Source organism: Gavia stellata, chromosome 4 (assembly GCF_030936135.1).
Source record: "Gavia stellata isolate bGavSte3 chromosome 4, bGavSte3.hap2, whole genome shotgun sequence".
Classification (NCBI taxonomy): Eukaryota; Metazoa; Chordata; class Aves; order Gaviiformes; family Gaviidae; genus Gavia; species Gavia stellata.
Genome location: NC_082597.1, coordinates 41,581,521 through 41,600,853, shown reverse-complemented (window position 1 = coordinate 41,600,853; position 19,333 = coordinate 41,581,521). Strand labels below are relative to the sequence as shown.

Genomic DNA, 19,333 nt, shown 5'->3' with positions numbered 1-19,333 from the left:
CAACACACTCCTCTTCTAGCAGTCTCTTAATGCCTTTCTAGTCCTACTCATGATAAAGGAACAGAGCAAGGAATAGGCCTATTCCTGGTCTTTCTCTGTCTGGGAGAGGCGAAACGAAAACAAAAAATACCGAACGCTTCTTAAAAAGGTACCATATAGTCAGCTAGCCAATTAGACTGACTTCAGCATCACTGTAATTGTTTGGGGTTTTTTTAATAGGAAAGATGATAGATGAATAAAGTAAAAAGTATACCTTACATGGCAAATTTAGCCAGGTCCACATATCTTGTTGCTACTCTTGAAATACAGAGCATAAATCTACTGTTTGCAAACATGCAGATCTTTCCTCTCCACCCAGACTGGGTTGTAAGGCATGCACCCAAGGTAATACTACTGACAGGAGTCTGTGAAGAGATTTTAAAGAAACAAAAATCTAGCTATGTATCCCTGTTGGAAGACTATTTCCTCATAAGTCATATCTATGTATGCACATGTGTATACACTGTAAATATTTAGCCCAACTTCTACGGTGCACAAGTAGCAAATGCAGCAGCAGTCCGTTGCACCTCATCGTTAACAAAAGTCAAGTTTTTACAATGTGAAATCTTGTGAAAGACTTCACAGTGCTCTGCCGTAGTTACCTCTGAAAAAGCAGCAGGATCCAGTATCACCATAGAACAGCTTTGGAAAGCAAGTGGGGAATGCATTACTCATCTAATCTCTGGGTGGTTTTTAGGTAGTCAAAATTTGGCCAGACGATGCAGGTTGGGCCTTTAATCAAGACCTTGCCTTTATGCTTCATGAACAAGACATCCTAGAGCACTGGCTCAATACTGACTCAGAAGAAAAACACTCACCTACAAGGATTGGCTTAAGAAACAGCTTTTTTCAGTGTCTAGATTTTCAGAGAAGTCTAGCCACATCTGACTGTGTTCAGTGCATGGAAAAAGAAGAAAGTGCTACACTGATTGTGTGTCACTGCACACTACTTCTCTGAGGTGACAAAACCAAATAAAATTGGAACAGACTGTTACATTACTGAACATTTAGTAGTTCTTTTAATAGTCTAGATATTTCAGAATATTCTGCAATATGCTACTAGCCAGAGAGTACACAGATCATGGTCCACTGAAGTCTGAAGTGATGACCTATTTCTAGTCCTTTACTGTTGCCAATGGGAAGATGCCACAAGGCAAGAATGAGGGGCAGTGCAAAAAGCAAATGGATACTCCTCCTCTCCCCATGACGCCTCCTTCCCTACTACATCTCTGGACTCTTAAGTAAGGGCTAATCGCTAGTTTATGTCATATATTCAGTCTAGCCCTGGCAGCAGGAACGGAGTGGTAGGGCACACAACTGTGTTTTACTGCAGTGATGCTGGAACATCACTGAGCCGTAATTTCTGTGTGACACTGTGCCTGAGTCTCAAACATCTCTGGTGACTGTTTGTAGTGAAATGTACCTCAGTACTGCAGATTCTTGCAAGCCCCTGCTCAAATAGAGCTATAAATATGCTAGCAGAAAGCCAGAAAAGCCAGTAACAGCAGGAATTCTTTTCATCCTGCCTTTGACATCACAGTGTTTTACTGATGCAATGTTCCCAGGTACCTCAAGAATCAAAAAGTCCAAAATGTTCCACTACTTTCCTCTCATTTTACACTTTCACTACCAACATATTGGATGTCCTGATTTCAAAATGGGGACAATTCCATTGCCTCAATTTGTAAAGAAGGCATTACCTAACCAGCACTCTATGTGTTAATTATTAACTCTGATCATAGTAAAACACAAAATGTTGTATAAATTCCAGAAATGTGCAATGGAGTTCTGATTTTCCATTCTGCCTGAAAAGCATCATGCAGAAAATGTCTGTTCTAGCAGATTACAAGAAAAGAAAGATATTGGAAAAATGATATAACAGTACAAGTCAGGGCAAAAAAAAATTCCTGAAGCTTGAAGGTGCCTTCCATCACAAATTAAATACAGCACAAGGGTCAGTTATAAACAAAGGAGAGGCAAGACATTAGGGAGAAGAAAAACAGAAGAAAAAACCCTCATTCATTACAGAAAGAGGAAAGAGATTATTTATCTCCAAAGTGTTAAATTGAACTTGCTGCAAAATTGATCAGACCTCTCCAGACTCGGAAATACCCTACGGCAATTATTGATCAAGAGCAGCGAATGTGCTACAGACCGTGTTTATGTGCCATACAGAAAAAAAAGGGAGGGGAAAAAGAACTAAAGTGTGTTTAAAACATATTTAACTTCGAAACACACTCAACTGCTGAGTTAATGATTGCATGAGTTATTGCAGCCATGAGTATGAGGATAGATTATCTTCAGGAAAACATACCTGGCTAAATTGAACGCATCATCGATCAAGCCTGCTCGATTACTGACAGAGATAACCTGTGAGGGGCAAGCACAAAAATTGAACCATTTAGGGTGATGAAACTGTGAAGGCTCACCTATCAAAGCAGATTTTAGGGATGAGAAGAGCTTACCTCATGGTTCCTTGTTAGCTGATTAATTAGCAGCCTCCAATTCCTAATATCATAGTTAACCCTAAAGTAGCCAGTCTGGTTGATGTTCCCCAGCAACCAACTTGCCTCTTCCAAAGCAGGAATTCTGTGGTGTTCTGGAAACAAAGAACAAGATGGGAAGGGAACTTGGTTTTAAATTTAAAATTTCTGAAGTCATATCTGTTAAATTCTCTCCTTCTTTAAATATCCATGAAGGCAGTAAAATTAATTCAAAGACTTACAAAAACATTGTGTTTGATTAATAATTTCCTTTATCTGTTCTGATGTAGGGAGACACCAGCTGACATTCCTATGGGGACCTTTTACCCACACAGAACTCCAAGGGTGGTTTTTTTCTGGCAAATAGTATTTATACGAAAGGTGCCCATTTTAAGTCTGGTACCCTGATTATTGCCATGCTAAAATAGCTTTCTACAACCATAACTCCAATTCAATGGATATGCTATAGAGAGAAGTCTAAACCTGTGATTAAAAAAAAAAATTCCCGTAGTGTTTCTGCATGTAGTCGATGAAGCTTTTATATTGGATTTTAAATTAACGTATTTCTAGTTGTACAGCTTCCAGCTACTAACCACCGAGAGGCTCCGCTTTAGAGCTAGACCAATTAACCTTCTATCAACTAACCTGTTCTTCCTCTTCCCCCTCTTTTTAAGTAATCACTTTGGGGCTGAAAGTCTAAATTTATTCCAGTATTTGCACAGTCAGGCAGTCCACAAGTATTTGCAGAACTAGGGATTTCAACAACAAAAACGCCCTGAACTCACAACACACACTTCTTTCACTATGGAAAGAATCATCATGGAATGAAGCCTCAGGCTTCAATGTCTCTTGAAGAAGCCTTCTATCTAGTAAATTATTCTCACAAAACTGATCATGAACCAGAACTCACTAAAAATTCAGCAACATTTTTTTCTACTATAATAAAATTAGCTTGTACACTGTTGACAAAAGGAACCGTCTTCTCATGAATTATTAAAAATAAAAAAGAAATACATAAAATTTGTTTTAAACATAATTCCATCAGGGAATTGTTTGGTGTGCTTGAATTCCCTGAAAGTAACGAATGGGGAAAAAAGTTAACAATACAGTCTTAACAATTCACACATACTATCTAGTACCTAGCCTTACTGAAGAAATTGGTTTGTTTCAGCCTTTCTTATAAAAAAGTGATTTCTGAGGAAATAATAGATGACTAACACTACAGATAAAAGTTATGCTTCTCTCTTGACTAAATATCTCTAGCAAACACACAAATAACTATCATTTTAAGGTGCAAAAAATACAGAGGGCAGCAAGACCCCAATCCTAAAACCACCTAATTATATGTTTAACTTTAAATTTGTGGAGTTGCGTTATCCACACAAATTCAGATAAAAAGCTGCAGGACTAAAAAAGAAAGTCATCTTCTCACCTAGGTAGTTCTGACATCATTAAAATCTCTTAAAAATACACTTCTTAGAAATATCAAGCCCAGAGTAACTCAGTAGTTGCCTATTCAATTCAATTGTTATTGCTCTCTTAGGGTTTGTCTAACTGACTTTGTACGAGTTCAATTTAATTATTCTACATAAATAATTGAGAAAAAACACCGGGTGTCCTTCCTTCCACAGGGGTCTGTTAAACACTGGACGATACAGCTCAGTCCTAAGCAAACTCTCTTAGACTGCTCTACTGAAGTTGCTCCTCTGTTTAGATCATTTTTTCACTGGACCTGAAGTCAGAATCACACAGTTGCTCCAGCCTATTTACGGAAGACTTGAATCCTGGTTCCTGTGTAAATCACTGAATCTTATACAAAGAAAAACATTACTGTAAAAATACTGTGAAAGATTGTAACAATTTACAGCATAGTGATAAAGGCACTGCCTTAGAACAGATTTGGATCAAACACCTGCTGTAAAACAGGGAGAGAAGGAATTTGAATCTGCATCTACCCCATCCCATTTAGTTTACCCAGTGTGGTGCTGTGAATACAGCCTGTCACCCCTAAATCTTGGCTATGTTCCTTATCAACCTAGTGGGTTTCTTAAGAGCAACAGCAAAAATACCCACTTCTATATCTGAGAGACTGTTGAGGCAAATGATGACTTTCAGAGTTTCTATGGGTCTTTGGGGGTGTACTGCCATGTGGGGTCAGGAGCAGGCTGAGCACACCTGGCAGAAAGTCCTACCACCTTCAGGCAGTACTGCTTTCCGCCCATGCTTTTCTGTTGCAAACTAACCTTTAAATGCCACCATCACTGGAAGTAGCTACTTGTAACTAGTTAATCCCTGCACCTCTATGATACCTAAAAGAATACCGAATGGGCTATGAGCGCACATTAATCAATATCTGGGTAAACAAATACATTAAATGGAAATTTTCAAAATCAGATCTAATAAAAAACTACATACGTTTTTTCTTGTTTGAGTATTTGTATTAAACTTTGATCTCCAAAGTGAGGAAATTACTTATGCTTTAATAGAGTACTGAATGATACTTGCAGTCAAATATGACAAGTTCAAAATAACCTATTTCACATGTAGCAGCTATGCAACACCTCCAACACATACTGCTTTAATGGAGAACAGTATATTTTCAAAGTTCGATGGCATTATTGCTGTTTTGGTCAGTTTAAATCCAACCATAACCCCTTGCTATTATTTTTCAGTAAGACCACTCATGTGTTGACCTTCTCCTGAAATACAGGACAGGAATCTTTCACGCCTTTCCAGCTCATGTAAGCAGGTGGTTATTTAAAGGGACTGCCTGATGCATGTGCTTCACAGAGTTTCATATAATTTACTGGAATTTGATGTTTGAATCTGTCAATTCTCATGCCTTCCTATAAAAGAAATTCTTTCTTTTGGTGATTACAGCAGTGAAAATTTCTATTCACTTGGGCAATCTGTCCACTTACCACAAACACATTTATTAGTTTCCTGTTAAAAGTATTATAGTTATGGAAAAGGCAGTCATTCAGTGTTAAACCCTATATTAAACCATTCATGACTTTCTGAACAACAACAAAGATGTCATTTGGGAAGAAATCTATCTTTGATGGTTTTAGTTCACCTCTTAAAATTCAATGTAAAAAATACATACAGTTGTATTTGAGATTAAAGGGAAATTTTTTTAATCTTCTTCCATCAGAAAGTGTTCTTCCATGGTTATGTTTTCTCTGGATGCCTCAGAAAATAACACTGCTCTGAAACTTCCAGTTTTGCCACATACATATAGGAGACATTTAGGAGGAAACGGTTAAATTTTATGACATTTGTTCTGAAGTAAGAAAATCAGTTAGGGTCTGATTCTCATTTTCTGTGCTCTGGAAGTGTGAGACAGTCCTCCAGCTGGTGCTAACTGCACGTGGCTTGAAGTTCTGAGCTCTCCCAGCTCTCAAGCAACCTCAACTCCATCAAAACTAGCAGGAATGATGGAAGCCTCCCCCTCCACATGGCAACATGAGCACCTCGTGAGGCAGGTCTGGGCGAAGGGCACCCCTTTGCAAGATGCTACTCCAATGCTGACAAGAGCGTGGGCTAAACACAGTTCTACTACCATTTCAAGTGTTCAGACTCACAGTTGTTATGTTAACTCTTCATTTTATACAACCCCTAGCATACTAGGAAATCAGTTTATGCTGGTAGAATCCCTACTGGGAGAACTGACTCCATTTTCCTGCAAAAATAACTGCACAAGAGCAGCACAATTTCATGCCAACAACAGCAAGTGAAATTTTTCTGACAAAGAAAATGTTCTATGAGGAATTTCATCACAATCACAATATTTTGTGAAAAGATACTGGCCTTAACTAAATTCTGCAAATCTTTTTGCAAGAACTTTTCATATGGGGAGAAGGCAAAACAGAAGAAAAAGTTCTTTCCATCTCACTTGCCATGTTGCCATAGCTCCATGTTGAAAAAAAATATTTTGGTATAGTGAACAACACAATAAATGGAGCACATCAGTAAATATGATCATGTTCTGTCTCACATACTCTCCTCAGACTACCCTTCCATCCATTAACATTCCTACGTGATAGAACTGCTAATGTCTAAGGTGATACACAATGTAAGCAGCAGTCTTCTGTTAGGATCTTTGCTCAGCTGTTGGGATAAGGGGAGTGAATCTGCCTCACTTTGTCAAAATCACGCCAGGACTGCAGGTCTTGTATCCCTGGTCCTCACTATGGCCAGCTAAAGTTGTAAAGCAGGACCTATGTCTTATTTTACTTCACAGTGCTTCCCTTCCTCCTGCTTTCAAAAGGTAAGAGTGGAGTCTGGAAGGAACACGGGTCAAGCTCAGCAGCTGAGTCTCAGAAAGGAAAAAAAAGGGTATTTTCCTAATGCTGCACTAATGCTCTATTCCCCAGTGGGCAGCCCGCAAACCCCAGCTCAGAAGCAGCTGTCTTCTACAAAACGCTTTATGGAGAAGAATCAGACTATCAAGTGACTTACAGTTTAAGTAGAGATTATCTAGTAGGAGATGGCATAATACAGTAAGTTGGGACTTGCTGTTTGGAAAGCAATTGCCCTGTTGAACTTTCTTTCTCCCATCTCATGGCAATCCCGTGGAGACACTAAGAGTCTGAATGAGAGTACTTTAGAGAGGCTGGGAGGTCCATCAGAAGAATAGTTCCCTGGGACATAACAGACCAGTCAAGGTACAGGAGATGGGGATGGAAAGGGCAGGGAGGCAGACAGCAAAGGTGCATCAGTCAGTTCAGCAGCATTTGCTGAGTCACATGGAGATGTTTCCTACCTGGAGCCTGAGCGCCAGAACAATCACACCCAAGGAAGAGCAAGTATGCCTTTGTCCAAAGCCTTGCTCACCTGTTTGAAGTGGATGCTAGCTAAACCTCCTCACTTGAGGTTAAGGTCACTTCTCCTGGATTTGCAGAAACACGACACGTAAGCCTCTGCTTCCACACTTAGTAGGCCTTCAGCAGCAATTGCCAACACCTTCCCGCAAGCCCTGCTAAGCGGTCGTCTTGGGGGGGATGGGGTGAGTTCAAAGCTGGTCCTTGATTTTTTACCCACTACTGATTCTGGGCTGATCCCCAAACACTGTGGACATTATGTTCATGCATCATTACAGCGACCACAAAAGAGGCAACTTATCTACGAGAAACAGAAATATGCCCTGGATCTATGACAGAGCAGAAATTTGTAACATCAATGATTTCCACAGTGCTGGTGAAATCTATCATTCAGCAAACCTGCAAGAAGACTGTAGCACAAAGAGCATGGCAGACATCTTAGTGTGATGTCTTTGACCTCAGCATGGATAAGAAGGCTAATCATAAGATATCTCCTTTGTGACTGGTTAGTTTTCAGAGGTTTAATAGCTGTCACTTGCCTGAAGCAGAACAGCCTCATCCATGGCTATGGGGAGTGAACAGGTAAAAAGGTGGTGGTGACATACCTGTGCAGCACTCTGAGAGCTCCATTTCACATGCCCAAACTGAGCCAGTAAAAGGGTCATCTCATGGCTGGTATATGAACTGATGAGTGGAAAAATGGTTACATAAATGCTATAGCTCACTGGGTGAGGAGAAGAGAGACTGGCAGAAGCACCTCCAAAATTAAAACTTTTCAAAACTATGACTACACACTTTCCACAAACAGGTGTGAAGAGCTACATCAAATATGAAACATCTTGGAGATTACGCACTTTCTCAGACAAGTTGCCAAGGCCTGGCACTGTCTGTTCTACAGGATTTGTTGCAAAGGACAGTGAGTTACATCTCAAAAAGATGCTGCGTAGTTGTAATTTCCAGTGTATCCCTTCACCTTGGTGTTGTGCAGAGTGGACAGAATGAGCTCTGTTGCCAGCAGTTGGGATGATGTGCAATTATCTGAAGTAATCCTGCTCAGCATAATAAAAAATCGGCAATCTGCATGCCTCCCTATCTCTAGTACAGAACCAGACATGGCCAGGATGAGTAGAGAGCAGCAACCCAAGCATCCTACATTCAGTAACTCTCACAAGACTGGACAGCAGCTTCTCATCCCTTGCTCATGAAAATGCCAGCTGGCATTAATTTTCGGGACATGGTTTAGTGGGCATGGTGGTGTTGGGTTAGTGGTTGGACTTGATGATCTTACAGGTCTTTTCCAACCTTAGTGATTCTGTGAACATCCTACAATACCTTGATGAGGTTACTGACATGGTAGCGAAGAGGATGCAAAAATCAGTCATTCTCTTTCTTGTCCTTCTGGATGTACATGAAGCAAGAGGCTCTTCCATCAGCAAATAACCATCCTTGGTGAACTCTAGTGCAAAGCAGGGGGTGTACTCCCCTGGGAAATTGTTATTTAAACTACCACAAAAAAGGAGTATTTCTTGATGGCAACATCTGTAGCTATTTCAAAACTGCCGTGGTTTCATTTCTCTCAGATAACACACAGACAAGGTTAATTTTACTGAAAAATTTAAGTGATATGCCAAGATATCATAATGGCAGTCATTAATTTGGACTGTCTTCATTATTGGCAGCTGAAATGAGGTATGTGATCAATACTACATGACAGACAACAGACAGCTGTTCATCATCTCCTATCTGCTCTTCAGGTTACACTGGAAGCTTCTTTAGCACAGCACTTTAGTCAACAAGAAGGAAACGCCCACTCCTTCCTAAAGAGGGCATGGAAACCATCCTCACGAACAGCATTTCCTCCAAATTTGACTTGAGTATCCACATTCAATTACACTCACTCGAAGAACAATGTGACCACACCCAATCTTCCAAATATCCTCTGGAGTAGTTTGTTTCACCTCCAGCTTGCAGAGTTGTTCCTGGACTACTTGCTGGGACAACACTGAAACTGTGTCCTCTGCACAACAGAAAGTCTTCAGGATTCTTCCCATCCACAAGCATCAAGCCCAGAAACTGGCCTTTCTAGTCTCAGAATCCCACCCACACCCCCATGAAACAAACATACCAGCTGCAGAAAATCTCCAGGAGTATCACAAAGTCATCTATACCAGCTCCAATACATAACAGCATGCACAATGAATTAAGTACATTAAGTACATCGATGGATGATCTTACTGATTATTTTATGTTGAGGGATTCTCCAGCCGAGCTAGACAACAATAAGCAGAAGCAAGAGGCCATCCTTGCTGTAATCATAAGTTTACAGTCTCATTTTCAATGAGGCACAGCAAGTGAGTGAGTGAGTAAGTTACGAGGAAGGACAAGGATAATGACAATAGATCACAGTGGCATTGATTCGCTACACAGGAAACTGATGACTCAGAAAGGGTCCTCTTTAATTTCTACACAGCAGCCACCCCAAAATCATTGTTCACACTGGCCATCACTAATTTGTTGATTTCTTGAAGGCATTCCAATAGGAGCATTAGGTCTTAAAAGAGTGGGTAGTGGTTTTATGGACTTATTCCTCCACAGCACTCTGGATGTAAAAGGCAATGAGAAAGCAACTGTGCAGATAATAGTGATACACTGAACTTTTAAGGCAGGAGTGAAAGGAAGGAGGCATGCATGTACAACCTAATGAGAATGAGATGAGATGAGATGATCAACTCTCTTTGAAGCCAGGGGGAATCTTTCTATTAACTTCAATGAGAGTTCAATCAAGCCCTAAAGAACAAAAGTAGAGCAGGTCATTAAGGCAGACTGTGAAAGTGCAAACAGGTTTTGAACTGTTCTGGAGGTGTTAATATTAAGAAGTATGGCCAATGCAATATAGTTCTGCAAAGTGAGGCAGCATCTCTGTGCTCTGACCAGAGTATGTTTCCCAGGTATGAAAAGTGCCCTGGTCCTAGGCACATTTCTAGACCATTATATCATGGGAGCAGCGTAAAACATATTACATTCTCATAGGCTGCAAATGATCAGAGCAAAGAAACACATACCTTATACCAGTAGAAAGTTGAGATACTCAGATTTCCACTGATCGTGCACCATTCATTTCTAGTCCTGCTGGCTGCTAAGCTGTATGTGACTTATCTTTTACTGACTTAGAGAGAAAAAAAGGAAAAAACCACAGGCTCACACAGGTTTGACTCTTTCCTCTCTCCAGTTAAATTTCTATCAGAGGGAAATCTCTATACCCTTCTAATTTTAAAAGGGGTCAGTTCTCCCTCTACAGCCTATGTGTCGAGGGGATGCATGGATCCTTCTTTTCCCTTCCATATACTCATGATCTATTCAAGTCTCTACATTTCTTCCCTCACTCTCCAATTCCAGTCGAAAGTTGTCAGCTGATGTAGCATGAACTGCTAAGGAAATAGAGAAATTTCTGTGGCGGGATTCCTTTTTTAGGTGCTAAAAACCACTGGTATCTAGCCCCAGCTGTCCTCAGGACAATAACTATTATGATCACCTGAGGAGGGAGAAAATAAGTAGTAAGGAGAATAATGCACTTTTGAGGTCCAGCATCTGGTTATCTAATAAAGAGAAGAAATACTTTGATAGATCAATAAGGAAAATTTTTAATGACAGTAAACATTTCTTAGCCCTGGTTCAGACTATGGATCGGAGTTAAAAATGCCAGAATTCTAAATACTTTGCATTTACTAAGTCATACTCATCAGAAGCTTTGCTATAAAAATATTACATTTAACTTTCACCAATCAATAAAGTGAATTGCATTCATCAATGATTTGATATGTGTTGCTAAAATACTTAGCACTTAGGCACACATTTCTATGTAAAAGCTTTTCATTATACTGTCTAACTTCTGTGATAATTATAAATCTTGCTTGTTGCTCATCCTTCATTCCTCCTCCCTCCCTTCCCAACTCTCCTTTTTTTGTAATTCATTTCGAGTAGCTAAAACTGGGTGCAGAGCAACTAAACAATTATCTAGGATCAATTCCAAAGAAACAGTTGAGGAAAACACAAGTATGCTTTATGAGATTCCACTGGGAGGAAAGTTTATTTTTACCTGATTTGTTAGACACCCATATAATTGCCTCTGATGAGATGTGGCTCGTATTTCCTACTGCAATTGTTAATGGAATCTGCCACAAGTAGCTGCAAGACAAAGGAGGGGGAATCTAAGAACAAAAATACTGAACTGATTCTTCTCACAGCAATCAGGGATCATGTCAAAGAAATCAAAACACAATTTCAATAGCAGTGTAAAGATGTGGATTCTAACAAGTTACTTTGATTTTGAAATGCATTTGCTATTAGCAATAAAACAATGAAAAAGTCATTCATCTTAAAAAAACCCTAAATTATATTTTACACTTTTCACACAGTATCATCATATGAGGACTTTTTTGCAAGGCTTTCCTAATTTAACAAAATGATTCACAAAAGAGGAAATAATGATCTCCCATAGAAAGAAGAGCACTTTTTTACATTTACTTTGAAAAAGAGAAGCTCCAGGTAAAACATGCTTTGATTTATAGGGACTCCAAAGTTTAAAAATAACATACTCTTCTAGCAACTTCTTAAAAAGCTATGATGGGCTTTCATAGCTGCTGGTTTATAAAAACAAAATGAATGGGATGGATCTCCACTTCTTTGCACCATTTATTATCACTTACATGTATGCAAACTGGACAAAACATGCTACATGTAGATTTGGAGATATGCTGTTGTAATCAGACCCCAAATTCCTTATAGGGTATCACAAATTGTTTCTCATTTGGAATAAATGTTATAATGTACTAAGACTTTTAAATAACACCTTTATCTCAATAAACAGAAATTAACTGTATGAAGTCAATCTTTTGAGAAAGAGCTGGAGAGGATGAATTCCTGCGTGTCTTCACCATTACCTCTGTTCCTGAACTCTCAAAAGTATCAATTCACCAACCAGTGAAAGAAGAGACATTTCCCTCACAAGCCTGCCATGTCATTTTGTACACCAGTCAAGGGGAAGCACTCAGTAGTGGTACAGGTGGTATCTTTGTCTAGGGAGTATGTGTGCATTTAAGCAAGGCAGCATGGCAAGAAAATGGCCCCAACTCAGACCAATTTGACACCAAATAAGTATATAATTTTAGACTGATTGCAATAAAACGGTGCAAGGATGAGTGTGGGCAAGTTCTTGATGTCTACATCAGCTTCTCTCCTGCTAGTTCACAGCATTGCAAAACTAGCCTATGGTACTAAAAAAAATTAGGTTTACTCCTTTCCGCTTACCCAGAAACACCACCCAAATGTGTCACAACTGCAGTCAAGACGTGCTGGCTTGCAAGGGTTGCCTTGCAATGCCTGCCTTGCTGGCCTCACTTGAGGACTGGGGGAGGGAGAGACCCCTGCCCTGCCAGCCCTGATGCCGCATTCGGCTCCCAGCTCCCACCTATTCGCGAATTGCCCCCTGCAAGCACAGGGGTTTGCAGCGCTCAGAACAGAACCACGTGTGCCAGGAAACACTTGTCCATACAGCAGTGATTCAGCAGAGACGGGAGATATTTGGAAAACTGTACAGCTGAAAGAGCTATGAGTGACACTAGAAAGAAAACATAGCATTTATCGCCATATGGGAGAAGAAAAAAGGTCCCATGTGATTTCGGGTTCTCTGAATGTTGGTATCATGACACGCTGTGAAAATTATTAGATCTACTTGCGCACCGAAGACATGCTCCACATGCGCACATGCTCTGGCAGACAATTTTTGGATAATTAAGCTGTGGCATTTGAAGTTGCTACTGCCTTTATGAGTCTGCCCACTCCTTGTGCTGGACGTTACCACCCTCCATAGCTCAGCCAGAAGAAAAGGATGTCCACTGGTGCATTAGCTTCTCCAGTTCTCAGTCTGCGGTCTTCACACAAAGTTACCTTCATTGTTGGCTTAACTACTGTTCTGGACTATGAACTGGAGTAAGGAGGTGAAAACATGTATTATGTCCTGCTGCTTCTGCTACAGCGGCAGTAACTGCTGGGTTTGACAGGTGAGGGCAGTCAGGAGATGCTGCAAAGTGATGCATCAGAGAATATTCACTACTCTCTTAAATACCTTATACCTTACTAGACACCCACCAGTGTGTTAGAGTCCACCCAGAAAACCTTCTACGAAATATATAATCTTTAAAAACACACCCAGTTCTACATAGTCAGCTCTCCAGAATGAAAAAGATGCTGGCAAACTGTGGTCGAGAAAAAAAGAAGCAAAATTAAGCATAAAGCTCGTACATTATTTGAAAGAACAGGACCTGTTATTTTGAGAAGGAACTTCATAGCAAGATATTCTGTACATTGCAATATCTATATAGAGAAGAATTCTATATTCCCTTATTTCATTATTATTATTTTATGTTACCTCAAATTAAGGTAAATCCCACTGAAATAAGGACAGATCCTTCTCTGAAACGTGATCTAGCTGTGGAACAGGAGTCACGCAAGCTATCCATCCTCAGAAAACATGTGTGGATTTAGCTGGGAAGATTAGTACTGGTAGATTTAACTTTTATCTCCCCAAGATTAGAGACCTCCTGACGTTCTCGGCACTCTCCAGAACCTCCAAATCTCATCCTCTTGGTTATTGGTTTATCAGGTTAACCACAGATTTCCTTTTAATAGACATCTCCAGAAACCCATCTTTCTTAATTTACTGCTGCTGTTCTCTGTATGTTTACCTGCCTTCTCCTTCCAGTCCTCTTCATTGCCAGTGAAACGTCTGCCGTTGTTGCAGAAGAAGCTGTGGCTAACTTTTTTTATGTATGTGATGGAGATGTATCTGGCTCACCTTTCAAGAATTTTCATTAGGATGACTTCTCCTACACACCATGTCTGAGTGATCTGTATGGACTGTGTTCTCCAGGTGTGACTAGGAAGAAGCAAACTTCTTTGTACTTTTCTATCACACTCTTCTTCTTTACAGAGAAAAGAGGAAAAAAGGGGGCCACTCCCCTGTTTTCCCCCTGCTTTGTCTGGGAGTAGTGCAGATCTTTTGTTTATTCTTTATATGTTGGGAGCACCATCAGCGTGCTCTCTCTATGTGTTTGACTAGGGAAAAAAGCATCCTGTTCCACCTGGCCATCTGCTGCCTGCTGTGACAAACCACTTCCAGTGAAAGTAAGAACCTAGCCTTGAGGGCCCAGTGACTAGGGCAGCAGGACTTGAAACAACCCATATGGTCCTCCTACCCTCAAGAATATGTCTGCAGGAATCGGATGCCTGTTCAGGTAGCACACAGCTCCTGGGTGAAATGGAGCTAACGAACTGTGTGTCCAACCTGCCTGAGATGCTGCTGAGCTTCAGACGGATCCGCACATAATGTTCTTCTGGATACAAACCTGATCACCTTAACAGGGAGCTAAAGGCAGACCACTTAATTGTGGGGAAACTAAGGGCTATTTCAGGAATTTAAGAAACCAACTCTGAGGATGAGGAGGAGAGACATCTAAAATTGGAACAGACATGGTAAATATGAACTGTGCTGAACATAGCATTGTTCAGTCATAAATGTCTTAAAGAGACGTAGGAAAGGGCGATCTTGTTGAAAAGTAGTATAAATAAGTCTTTTACTGCTGATTTACAACTGAGAAACTGTTAATGTGAAATAGTTAAATTTAGGTTGACAGGATAACATGAACAATTAAAAGGAATGCATTGGTGCTTTTTTATTTTTTGATAGCACCACATCAATGCATAATACTGAAGTGTGTTAGCATCTCCATTCATCTCAAAGAATAATCAAAGGGATTTGCTTGATAAAGTAATACAATCTTGCATCTGCCAAGGTACATGCAATACTAGAAGCTAGCTAATTATGCTCTGCTTAGGTTATATAGATTTTTTTTGTCTTGAGCATTACATAATGACTATATAGCCAGTATTAGTGTACTTTATCTCACTCAGAAAATGATCATATTTGTGATGAGTACTTGCTTACACCTTGACTTCCAACAGATAAGAACCGAGATCCCTTCGTGGGCAAATTCTGAGACCATAAAGTATTAAGCAAACACGGTGCCTCACATTTCTGCCTCTGATCCAACAGTAATGTAGTAACATTGGATTTTCAGCAGAACAATTAGCTGGCTTCCTTGTAAAGAGCTGTGCAAAGCCAAAAAAGGGCAGCAGTTTATTTCCTCTGCTGACAAAACAAAGATCTCAGGTCATTAAAAAAGAAAAGGCAAGGTTCCTGGAGTTCCAGATTTTGCACACTTCAACTACTTTTTCACATTAATGAATATTTTTGCTGTAAGCCCATACATTTTCAAGATTCATCTTCCAAGTAACCATAATGTGCCAAGCTTCCACCCACTGCCAGTAGTGAATACCATGTTCTTCCAGCGACATTTCTCCTTTCTCCCCTGGATTCAAAACTAAACAAAGAAGTTCAGCTATTCCTAGTCATTACTCACAGAACAATGAAGATATCTGCTCAATATTCAGAAGCTTATTATCCTTGGCTGCATTATAAAGAGTATACAAGTAATGTGATCGCTTCATGTAAAGTGACAGAACCTAAAATACCACAGCAGAACTTAGCTTACCTACTTTTTGAATGGGAGAGGAAGTGAACAACCACATCTCTCTCTATATCCTTCTGCTTTTACAGACCTCTGGGTTAAAGACTTCTAATCTATCCTGCTGTCCTTTATACAGAAACTATACTTAATCCTTCTTAATGTCCACCTCTATATTTTTTCTATCTATTATACTCTTTTCCAGGTTAGAAAGCCAAGCCTGCCCTCAGTGCTTTGAAGGCACGTCTACCATGGATTAAGAGTGGCATAACTCTTTTCTCTTCTACACTCTTTATACTTTTTTTAATGCTCCTTGCCTACTAATCCCTACTGTTCTATTTACTTGCTTGACTGTGTCTGTACACTGAGCTGATGTTTACAGAAAATTACCTACTGCAACTCCAAGATCTCTTTCCTGAGAGAGAACAGTTTCTTCAGAACCCACCACTCAGTATCTAAGTTAGGACTGTTTTCCCCACATATATCACCTCATTATCAACATTAAGCTTCACTGGTCATTTTATCACCATGTCAACCAGCACTGAGGAATATTTCTGTAATCTTGGTAATTAACATTTGGTTTTACTACCCTCACAAACCTCCTATTACCAGAAAACTCTGTCACTTCACTCTTCCATGCCCTTTATCACACGGCTGAATAGGAAAAACTTCAGCACAGATTTCTCAAGAATTTCATGGGTTATCGCCCTCCACTGAGAAATTCAACCACTTAATTTCTCACTTTTTGCTTTTATTTATTTCTTAACTGAGATCTTCCCTCTTATCCAAGTACAGATTATTTTCTTTAGAAATCTTTAATGAGGAAGCTGGACCTCCAAAAATACATAAAGAACAGTTAAAATTACAAGAGGCTAGATACATCTAGATATAGAAGACGTCTATTAATAGTCTTTGATTATACACTTAGCTAGGAAATCAAAGGAGCGGAACCATGACAAGGTAGAAGAACAGAACAATGTACAGACTTCAGAAAAAAAATTACTATTTTTTAGTACATCTAACAACAGAAGAATAAGGCACAGAATTAAAATGCTATGCAGAAAAGCAAATTAAGTGATCTGCCTCTTAGCAGAATATAGAAAGCATAATTATTTTAAAGTGTAGTGGCAATCATGAACTTAAATCATAGAATGATTTAGGTGGGAAGAGACCTTAGGAGATACAGCCCTCTGCTCAAATGGGCTAACAGCACAGGAAAACAGAGTTTCATTGTAGTTAGAACATGAGATCAGAGCATACACAGGCTGTACATTCAGTGGCATCACACGAAGTCAATCAAGTCAAATGTGGCAAATTATTTGCTATCTGCTTTTTTTCCTAATCCCTCACACTGCAAAGCATCTACAGAACTACTTTCAGAAAAGCTGAATGCCAAAAGCTGTATGTACCTTCAAACAGCTTACTAGGCTGAGAAATGAATTATGAGTTGACTAAATTATCCCAGGCTGGAAAAACAGAAATCATGTACCCATCAGCTGGCACTGGTGAAATCTCAACCATCACTCTTCTGTGATTCAGTTTCTCTGGGCTAAATACAGTTGTGCAAGGTGGTGTCAAATGAGCTGCTGCGGGGTACTTGAGACATCTGCCACAGGCTGTAAGATATGGCAGAACACCTATGGATGCTCCTGTCCGTGTAGTGGCAGCACAGGTCAAGTAAGATACCTGAGGGCACCTTCAATGGCACCAGTCACCTGTGCAAGCAACTAAATGGGCGCCTCCATCCACTCGATGTTGACAATCATACCTTCCACAAGTAAACCTGAGTTTCTGAAGGAAACTTTTTCATTATTAACTGAAAAGGGCAAATTTTCAAATCGAAGCTGCTTGTAAGAAACAGAAGGCTTCAGCACAGATTTTCAAATACACTATTTAAAACAGGCACTGCTGAAAGATTTTATAACTACTGTTTTACATAAAAACTTCCAGTTTGCTGATTCAAAATGAATTTTAGCTGGAAATACAAGTTAATTGAAGGGAGAAGTTAAAATGTGTGAAACTGAAATGTAAGGTACTGAAATTACAGAATTGAAATGAATGTTCTAAACCATTTTTTCCCCAATTTTTGCTTTGATTTTTGCCCTGATTCAGTACAGGGAAATGTTTTCATATGTTGAAAACATCTGTGGGATGGAAATCCATTTCTTGCTTATCTGTAACACTTACTAATCTTTGTAAAGTATTTTGAGAACATAACAATCTAAGACTTCATATCACTGAAGGATATGATTAAAGCTATTTAACACAGAGATAAAGTGAGGCATAAAAATAATTTAAGAGTAAAAAGGATAAAAAGAAAATCCAAGAGTAAAACTGTCTGGTTAAGACACCTGCCTCCTTGTTTTAAACACCAGAACTTAATATCCAAAATGCCAACTCTGTCTCTTCAGTTAAAGACAAAAGTCTGGTACATCCAGAGTGGCTGAAGCTGAGAAACAGGGAGCAAGGACTCCTTGGCATTAGTTTCCCATTCTCAGCTCTCCAGATGGAGAATGCTGAAATTTCATGTACACAGAGACATATGCTTGGGTGAGCAGCGCCGAGTCTGAGGAGGAGACACCTTCCTGGTGTGGCCGCGGCCAACGAACAGTGATGATTCCTTGATTAGGTTAGGATGCTGACAGGGGCATTTCTTATCGAGGGAATACCTTGCTATGAGCCACCTGCATGAACTCATGTTGTTGGGATTTCAGAGATAAAAGAACACGAAAGCAAAGTAATGAGAAAATGTGACCTTTTGGAAAGCAAGTAAGTCTTACAGAACAAAATGAAAACTAAGAATGAAAGATTTGTATTTTTACTTCAGTTGCATACTCGGCTGATCTGCAGAGACATATACAAGTAGTGGCCAGTAAAAGCAGCATTTAGCTGCACGGCTGCAAGAGTTTCTGGCTAATAACCTTAAAGCTTATTATAAAATAAAGGGCACAGAAAGTTGATAACTTGAACTAACTAAAGGATAGTGTGAAGTTTGGACATTAAATCAGTACAGCAGGAAGAGAGTAGAGATCTCTCATTTCTTCTCCTTGCCAAGACAACTGCAATTTCTGTTAGCAAGGCAAAAGAAAGCCTTTGTTTTCAGTGAATTCTGAATATTCAGATAGTGGAAGGTTCAAAGATAAATTGTTAACAGAAAATCTGAAAGTGTATTCAACTAATCTACAAAATTACAAGTCTTGTTGCCATGATACCTGGAAGCATTTAGTCCTAGGCTGAGAGCACAAGCAGATGTAAGGTGGTCAGTGGGAAACAAGTTAAAGCTGTTGAACAGCACAACAGCTTTAGAGCTTCGTACTACAGAAAGCGATTATACATGAAGCAGAACACAGCGGTACCAGAGTAAAATTTTGTAAGCCACACTTTCTAGAGAGATTGTGTTGGGAAA

At 39.7% G+C, this 19,333-nt stretch overlaps 1 protein-coding gene across 1 annotated transcript in view; it reads right to left on the bottom strand.

Moving 5' to 3' along the window:
- TRHDE (thyrotropin releasing hormone degrading enzyme) overlaps positions 1-19,333 on the bottom strand; it is a 211,988-nt gene that overhangs the window by 42,830 nt on the left and 149,825 nt on the right. Inside the window, exons 10-12 of the mRNA XM_059817016.1 lie at positions 11,442-11,530; positions 2,505-2,638; positions 2,354-2,409 (exon numbers count right to left, since the gene is read on the bottom strand). Of these exons, the coding sequence (XP_059672999.1) occupies positions 2,354-2,409; positions 2,505-2,638; positions 11,442-11,530 (279 nt within the window). The remainder of the gene's footprint in view (positions 1-2,353; positions 2,410-2,504; positions 2,639-11,441; positions 11,531-19,333) is intronic.